We start from the raw sequence: 9,474 nt of genomic DNA, 5'->3' as shown, positions 1-9,474 counted from the left end.
AAACAAATTGAGTGGCAGGCCTGGTATGCTGTTTTGTTACATAAAAGCTCTTGCCAGAATCTTAGTAAATATAACGTTTTAAAAGTTTGTTGTCTTTGTATATTCATAACAAATTATGACAAGTTAAATTTAAGTGATAAATATGTTACTGCTTTTCCTGTGTCATATTTTACTAAGATTTTGTGCCTCATATCTCCTTCTGAATTGTTTATTAGTGATGTTAAAAGGAATTGATAAATCATTTTCACTTTACATTTTTATATAATCAGGTAATATGAAATATAATATGATCTACAATTTTGCCTGTTATAGACGGTGTACTAATTATAGTGATATATGCACAAAATGTTTTTGGCATGACACAAAGCTGAATAAATAGCTATTTTGCTTAAAAATAGCTGTGTTCTTATCAGCTCCCTTTGAGTCACAAGTAAATTTTAAAAGATTAAGAAACACTGCTAGGTCTTATGTAATAGGAAGACAAGATATGTTTCCATGCTTTCAGCTGTAAAAACATTTCTTGGTAAATTTCCTTAAATTTTATGTGTAAAGCTTCATACTACTTTCTAATTAAAGCTATCTATCTACGCTTTGGTACGTAGCAGGTTTGCAGGAATTTTGTATCCGAAAGGAAATTTGCCAGAATTGTTCATAAAAATTGAAAGGTAAATTTTATCAGGTTATTTGTTGATCAGTTTTGCTATGAACATACAACTGTGTCCTTTGGCAGACTGATCCAGTATATGATAGTAATGTCCCACTAGAAACACTGTTCATTTTATTACAGAGAGGATAAGGTCATTTGGCAAAAAAAAAATCTTTCCAGATTGTTTTAACTAGGAAATTCCTTTTTTCATAGTTCCTACTGTGGTAACCTTAACAATCTTCTAATAAGCTATAGGGAAAAAAATTTGGGTAATGGTATCAAATATGTCCATTCCAAAAACTACTACATGGTGAAAGGTACTTCCTCTTCTAACTTTTATTATTAAATATGTTTAAATAATTTTTTAAACATGAAACATATAATTTAATTTGGATAATTACAACAAAATTGGTGAGTCTCTGGGTTGAAGAATCAGTTCAAACCAATGTTACCTTTTCCTTGCTTCAGGTTACTGCCTTTTGTATATCTTTACGTTTTCTACATGATATAGGATGTTCTGAATTTATTTTATCCAGTGTATAGTTTCATAATCCTTAAGTCAAAGTGTGCTAAACATTTATTGTTTTCTTTCATTTCATGGAGAACACTAGAATAACTGCAGAGAAACTAAAAACCAGATATTCTTTAGACAAGTTATAGGCTTAATACTTTTAAAATTTTCCAGTTTACATTCAAAATTTAAACTTTTATGTGGCATTTCTTTTAAAAATCTATGAATAACTTTTTTCCTCAATTGCATTTGTCTTATATTAAATTTCATTTTTATGTTTTATTCAGAATATTAAGAATATAGTATCTTTGATATTCTAAGCCATTTTATTACATTTTTCCTAGAAGCAAACAGAATAGAGGATAATTTATTCTCTACCAGGATTTGACAGTATACTAGCATGAATAGTAGTCGTCCCTTTAACCACCTTTGGCATGATCACACTATGTTTTCCTATCAGTCAGATGACAGTTGGGGAGGTAAAAGTAGGATTTTATATTTCTCCAGAAGCTCCCAAATTGAAACCTCTGTTGGATATCATGAGAATATTTTTGGGGTTTTCAAAAGACATTATAACCTTTGAGGGGGCTATTCAAAGCCTGTGAAATTACTTTATTTCAACTTAAAAAACAAGATCCTCATGATTTTAGATAATGCATTCAAATGAGGCAAGGGTGACATCTTTAACTGTAGAATTTTTGTTTCTGCAAAATGGCAATAATATCAAGTATCACTTTTTATTGATAATACCAAAGAAAAGATAAATGTTGGAATTGCTGTAATACTTCAAATCAGAACAATGTTAACGAATTGCTGCATGTGTATTGAGTAGTAATAACCATTGCACGTTTTTCCAGTTACTTGAGAACTTTCTGTATTTGGTGGTTAGAATGTTGCTGAGGCCACATTCCGTGTTGGGTAGTAATCAACTGTGGAACCAGTGGTTAACCTAGGACACCCAGGCTTGAAGGTAGTCTCTGTCTGAGAAGTCTGCATCGTGTTGAAGCCATACTCAACATGGACCAGAAAGCTCTAAAGAAACTGGTAGAATCCATTAGTAATACTGTTAAGACCTGTAAGAACATCTTTTTTCAATCACATAGAAACACTGGTAGATATAATACTTGGTTGTGAACAAGTGCTTTGTAACCCTAAAATAGAGTTCTATTTTCTAATATATTGGTTATGTTTAAATAGTAGATGAACAGTTAATCTCTGCACTTAAACTGACAATATTTTAATCAAGTGTCCCAAAATTCAATAGATTAAGAATTATATGGTATCTTAAGTGCTAAGGGAATTAGTTATCTTCCAACCAAAAGCTAATGTGAGAGTAAAGTTTAGTAAGATTTGAAATTATGAAGGTTTACTAAGATCAGCTCTGAACTCTTTGGCACAAAACTCAAAAAAAGATTCTTCAAGGGAAGCTACTTTATTTAAATGAGAAATAATATGGTGCTTCATACATAGCAAGTGTTTATTAAAACTTAACATAGTTGATTGAGATTCCTTAAAAACTAATCTTGTGAATTTTTTTTCTCAGACATGACCATAAGCAATCCTGACTAATAATTCTCAGAATCTTTTACATTTTTTATAAAGACTTATTTAGTTATGTACACAAGAATGGGTACAGGCCAAAGGTGTGGGAGGTAAGAGGATTCAGAGAGACAGGGTGGGAAGCAGAACAGGCGGATCTACTGAAATTCACTGCTGAGGAAAGCAGTGGGCAGGAGAGGTCCGCTATGCCATATGGGTCACCTCCCTGGCCAGGTATCAAACTTGTTCCGCAATGGCTGGTAATGGCTTCATAGTGCTGTACTTTAACCCATTGTGCCACCAGGGAGACCCCACCTTTTAGATTTTGAGGTTACTTTATTTCAATCACATCCACTTTGTTGTTATTCTTTGTGTGGCCTTTGCAAGGGCACCATTTTCTCTTAAGAATCATTATAAACTTAGTTCATTTTTCTTGTATTTTGTTGATTTTATGTGATCTAAGTTGCTCAAATACTTTTAGGAGGTATTTTCCAGTCACCAGTAGGTGATATTTTCTGTTTTCAAATGAGGGAACCAAACCTTAGATTAAGCAGTTTGTGTAAAATTATATTTTTAAATTAATCCTATTTATTATTACTAAAGATCCTCATGGTCATTCTGTATGGCTCTGCTCTGTGGTAAATACACAATGAAAGTTATATCTAGCTCAATTTGGGGGTACTTTTAAATGAAAGGGTAGACATAGTTTCTCTCATGACTGGTTTTGGTTTCTTAGTGGGTTAGTGGGGAGGACAACAGTGGATGCTGCCCCAGCCATGTCAAGATGGACTGTTATTTCTCATTGTGTACAAAATTCTAGTTGTTCCATGTGACAGAAAATTGAAGTATGTTTTTTTCTTGGCTTTTACTTTAGAGCTTAGAAGGAAACCTTCGTACTTCACTAGGCCCTTGTGTGCCACATGGCGTCTCTTGTCCAAATCTTTAACCACTGCCAGTGCTGCTCTCACATCCTCAGCAGATTACCTGTAGAGATTTCAAAGCTACAAGCAGCTTTTCCCAGATAGATCAGTTTCATATCTAGAACTGGTATAACTTCTACCTGTTCATCTTCCTACTGTTCTTAGAGCTACACAGTATTGCAGTAGCTGCTAGCCACATGGGATTATTTTATGTAAATTAAAATGAAGTATAATTTAATATTCATTTTTAGTCACACCAGTTTTCTGGATTTAGTAACTGTAGATTGTGACTACCAAATTGAGCAACACAAATGTGAAACATTTTCATCTCAGGAAGTCTATTAGTCTTTCCCAAGAGACACCTTTCCATCTGGTAGCCCTTTTAATCTGGAAGCAAATAAATAATTACTTCAGTCTAGTGCAACCTTTGCATTTTGTAAAGGCTCCACATTTGGTTTAATACTCCTTGACCTTGCAGTCATAGACACTACTTTTGAGAATTCATGAGCTGAGTTTTTTGTTGTGTTTTAACAAATGAAGCTTAAGTTAAAATCCCTGTTAATATATATTGAGTTGGCGATTGACCCAATCTTCTTTTGTCATTTAGCCACTTAATTTTTACACAGGTTAAAATTAAACTTCCTTAAAGCTAAGAACAATTTTAAAACTTCCTAGTAATTTCATGTTTGGTTGAAGTGATTGTTTTGGCATCTAGAGTTTACAGTCAATTCTGGCTCTCATCTGTCATCCTTCAGATCCCAACTTCCTTTTCTAATTTGACAGATAATACAATCTAGAAGTGAGTTGTTACTGAATTAGCAGTTGGAAGCCTAGCCTATTATGTTCGGCAGGACTGGATATTGAATACTAACAAAAGAATGAAAGCTTTTGTGAGGTGCCCTGCTAAGTCCAAGTATTTTGTAAACTACATTTCTCTGATACACTCCTACCAGAGGGAAGAAATAAATTAGATCTAAATCTGATTTGCCTTTGTGAATTCATGAACCTCTCTTCTGAGAGGGCTATGAGTTTTTGATAAAATTGATCATCTTTTCTGGGACTTCATTGAGAACCACCTCGCCCATGATTTGACTAATTTCCTTTGTGAGTTTTAACGGGCCACTTTATGTGCACACTTGAGTTAGCATATGTGCCTATTTCCTAGCTTTATCTGTTGAGAAAGCTTAGCAAAAGCAACACAGACATTTAGTATCTAGACTGGTTTCTCAGTAGCATTCTGCAATTAAAGGACACAGCACTCCTTGAAAAGGTGAACACAAAGGGAAAACCTATGCTACTCTTTCTGGCCACAACCTGTGAAGGTTTTTTCCCACAATAAGCAATTCTCTGTACTTAATTCTGATACTACCTGGTGACAGCATTTGAACTTCGAGATTAAGGGCTCAGTCTTTTTTTAAAGATTTATTTATGCATACAAAAATGAGTACAGGCCAGAAAAGGGGTGGGGGGGATAGGGGAGTGCTGTGTGAGATGATTCACCAGAGACACAATGGAAAGGAGAAAGACGGATTGACTGAAATACACTGCTGTGCGGAGCAGCAGGTGAGACGAGAGATCCTGCTTCACCATATGGGTCCCCTGCCTGCCCAGGGGTGGATCTCTAGCTGCATTGATTGAGGATAACTTAAATAGTGCTGCACTTTATCTCCTTGCACCACCAGAGAGGCCCAAGGGTTCAGTCTTACTGAGTGACTCCCCTACCTACACTTCAGCTGCCAATCACATAGGCAGTTAGCCTGTAATGCTGAAGTACTAGCTACAAATCAGAGGTTCTCATAATCCCCTCCTAAGTTAATTGACTAGAGCAGTTTAGGGAACTCAAAACGTTTTACTTATATTACAGACTTCTAAAAGATATAATCAGTAGCAGCCAGATGGAAGGAATATGGAAGGCACAGAACCCAACATCATTGGGTTGTTCACCAATCCAGGAGCTGCCTGAACTCCCTACTTTGCGGGGTTTTATGGACACTTCATTACATAAGCATGTCTGATAATTTATTTCATGTCCTTGGGAGAATGGAGAGTGGAGCTAAAGGTTTCAAGCGTATAATCCTGGCATGGTCATTCTAGTGACCAGCCCTCATATAGGAATTCACCAAGAGTCATCCATCATTAAAGCAAAAATATTCCTCTCACCCAGGAAATACCGAGGGATTGAGGAGCTGAGTATCAGTAACCAGAGGCAAAGAACAATAACAGAAAGGGAAATGTCACTAATGTGCATACCACTTAGGAAATTACAAGGGTTTTTGGATTTCTGTGCCAAGAACCAGAGGCAGACACTAATTCATAATTTTTTTTTCTAGTCTCACAAAAGATACCTTGGTGAGTAGTGCCAGAAATGAAGTGTTGGTAAAGCAAAAGAAGGGGTGTCTGAAAGATTCAGGAGCCAATTTAAAAATTACCAGAGATCAAAGCTGGAATAATTTAAGCCAAAAAAAAAAATCAGTAATACATTATTGATATGAAATAAATGACTATACTGATACTATTGAATAAGTGAAAGAAATCTTTGCAGAATTCCATCTTTTCCAAAAAGTGTTTAATTAACTATTTTTTACAAGATTTATTTATACAAGAACGGGGTGTAGGCCAGAGGTACAAGGGTGAGAGGATTCAGCAGAGACAGAGTGGGGAGCAGCAGATGTACTGAAGTACACTGCTGAGGTGAACAGCAGGTGAGACAGGAGAGTGTTGGGGACCTGCCCTGATTTCAGAGTTGAGAGGTCTGCTGCAACATGTGGGTCACCTCCAGGGTGGGAGGGAATGGAAAGCAGCTTGTTGAGGTGGGCCATTGCAGTGATAATGCTGAGAGAACCCCTAGGGCATCAGGCAGGCCCTAGCCCTTTTCTTTTAGTGGCTAGTCTAAAGGAAAGATTGTACAAAGGGAAAAACAGTAACAGTGGGAAAACGTGTAGATTACTGTAAACGTCTAGTTTACAGTGATAATGTCAAGAACTCTGTATCCTTGTGGTATTCTCCCCTCCACCCCCAAGCATAATCATAGTTTTGTTTTTTTTTTAAAGATTTATTTGTGCATACAGAATGGGGGTACAGGCCACAGGGGTGGTGAGAGGCTTCACCAGGCAGATCCACGAAGTACACTGCTGAGGGGAGCAAGGGCGGGTCAGGAGAGGTCTGCCGCGCCATGTGGTCACCTCCGGGGCAGGTGGGAATTGAACTCATGTGGGAGTGGCTTTAGATTCTCAGTGCTGTGCTTTAACCCGCTGCACCACCAGGGAGTGCCGCATAATCATAGTTTAATGAGAAAAATATTAGGCAAACCTAAAATGAAGATGGAAAATACCATACAAATTCTAACAAGCTGGAGGAGATAAGACAACAGCGGATTCTGGATTGGATTCTGAAACAGCAAAATAAGTGAAAAAACAGTTGACATCCAGCTAGTCTAGTTAGTAATGTGCTGATGTTGATGGCATTCATGCTGATAAATGTACTATTGCTATTTAAGATGCTAACATTAGGAAGCAATTGAAGAGTAGGTGAAAACTTTGTATTAGCATTGCATCTCAGGTAAATCTAAAATTATTCCTAACTAGAAAGTTTAAAACAATAGCAGGCCTTCTAGCATCAAAACCATTCTCATTACCCATAATTTCTCAAATATCATTTATAATGAATGGTTCCATGACCATATGTGTAAAGACTTTAGATAGAATAAAATGTAAGTGACATGGATAAAATTGTTACTACCACCGAGGATTATCTAAAATTCTTGATTGTTTTGCTGAATGACATGTCAACATTTGACTTAGAACAGTTCCTAATTCTTAAAACCACTCTTTCCTCAGCCTTTTATTTCACACCTTTTTTTTATTATTATTTTAAGATTTATTTCTGCGTACAAGAACTGGGGAGTAGGCCAGAGGTGCAGGTGGTGAAAGGGTTCACCAGATACAGAGTCAGGAGCAGAACAGGAGGATCTATTAAAATACACTGCTGAGGGGAGCAGCTAGTGAGACAGGAGTGTGACAAGTGGGTTAGCTCCCTGGCTGGCGGGATCCAACTCAGGCCTCAGGCCACAGAGATGAGAGAGCTGAAACAACCCTGGCACTACAGGGGAGGCCTCTTATATCACTATTAGTGCCAACACTTCTCAGGTGATACTTCTCCATTAGAGTTGAGTAGGACTACTTTTTGGCAAGCATTAATACACTATACACTCTAAACTGTCCACACCTGAATTTTCCTTCATTAAAAAAAAAGAAAAGTTTGGCCCTCCCTGGTGGCGCAGCGGGTTAAAGCACTGCACTAAGAAACTAAGGCCACTTTTGCATGAGTTCGATTCCTGCCTGCCCCGGAGGTGACCACATGGCGCGGCAGACCTCTCCTGACCTGCCCGCTGCTCCCCTCAGCAGTGTACTACATCGATCTGCCTGTTCTGCTTCCCGCTCTGTCTCTGGTGAATCCTCTCACCCTCCGCATCTCTGGCCTGTACCCCAGTTCTGTACAAATAAAAAAATAAATCTTTAAAAAAAAAAAAAAAAGAAAAGTTTTTATTTTCACACTAGCTACATCTCCTTGTATAAGCTACCCCTGTGAAGTCACAAAATCTCCATTTCCACTCTGCTGGTGGAAATTGTCACAGAAATCCCTCCTAGTTTCAAATAAGGGAGACACCCCATCTCTCAGAAGTATCAAAGCCACATAAGAAGAACAAGTGGAATGGAATTGATTGTTATGACCAACTTGGAGGCAATAGAACCTGTCATATCTGGACTCACCATTTAAAGGTAATTTCAAATAACTGCTAAAGTGATCTCCCTTAAAGGCAAATCTGATCCTGGTAATTTGCCAGCCAAAATTTCTCAGTAAACTCCCCACTAAAAGATCAAAACAGTTTCTATTCAGTCACACAAAATTATCTGCAGCTCTTAGGACCTATCTCCATGCCTCAAGCTGCCTCTTCTGCCAAATGCCTACTCCAGTGACAGGCCCAAAGTCAAGTGACACTGCTTCCTTGAGACCCTTTTACTCTCTTTTAACTGTCTTCCCCCTTGTTGATTATTCCCTCCTTTAGGTTACTGCCAAAGACCATTAATTTATTGCGTTTTGTAACGACTTTTAGAGTAAAATCTATGCTGTATTCATTGTCTGGTTCATGGAAGGCCCTTAATGTTTATTGGCTGGATAGAATGATCTTAACGGCCTATATCAGGATTTAGAGTATGAAATTATGTTAAGCAAGAAGACTGAGACTATGATCCTGTTTATAAAATAGTATTCTCAGGCACCTTTGTAATTGCATATCGTTTACACTTTTATCATCCATTACCCTAAGAGTCAAGTCCATCCTGACTATAGTAAGCAACCCCCATGTGAATTGCAGAGTTGTGCAGTGTTGTCATGTATTTTATTTGGGTAACCTGATCACCTGAAAGCATCTAAAATAGTAATTTCTTTATCCCCACCTTTCCCACAAAAAGAAAAAATGGGAAAAGCAAGAGAGGAAAAGGAAAGAAAGAGAAAATAAAATATAGAACTAATTTTCACTCCTTTCAATTCTCTCAAAACCTTTGATTCATACAGTTAGACAGAGACTGAAGGACTGTTAGGTCATCTAGGACAATACTAAATATAGGTGAGGACTCTGAGATCTGAAGAAGCTATGTTTTGTCTAAAACTCTTAAGCTCTTTCAGGATAAGAAACAAGTGGAGCCTAAGTACTTAAATCAAGTAACCCCAACCCACAAATCCATATGCTTTGGTTTTAAGTCCTGACATAAAACCAGTTCTAAAACTGTTTTAAATTTGTAGTGAGAATCAAGTTGTGAATATAATTTTGGCTTGAAAACGAGTCACCAAGTCTCTCT

At 37.2% G+C, this 9,474-nt stretch overlaps 1 protein-coding gene across 1 annotated transcript in view; it reads left to right on the top strand.

The window, feature by feature from the left end:
- The first annotated feature begins 2,174 nt into the window (after nucleotides 1-2,174).
- The window catches only part of LOC101636968 (EF-hand calcium-binding domain-containing protein 1-like), a 17,945-nt gene continuing 10,645 nt past the window's right edge, over nucleotides 2,175-9,474 (top strand). Inside the window, exon 1 of the mRNA XM_004677109.2 lies at nucleotides 2,175-2,232. Within this exon, the coding sequence (XP_004677166.1) occupies nucleotides 2,175-2,232 (58 nt within the window). The remainder of the gene's footprint in view (nucleotides 2,233-9,474) is intronic.

Source organism: Condylura cristata, unplaced genomic scaffold (genome assembly GCF_000260355.1).
Source record: "Condylura cristata isolate star-nosed mole 26May11 unplaced genomic scaffold, ConCri1.0 scaffold00005, whole genome shotgun sequence".
In the NCBI taxonomy this organism is placed as follows: Eukaryota; Metazoa; Chordata; class Mammalia; order Eulipotyphla; family Talpidae; genus Condylura; species Condylura cristata.
Note: the sequence above shows the minus strand (reverse complement) of the source record. Positions and strands in the feature narration are given on the sequence as shown.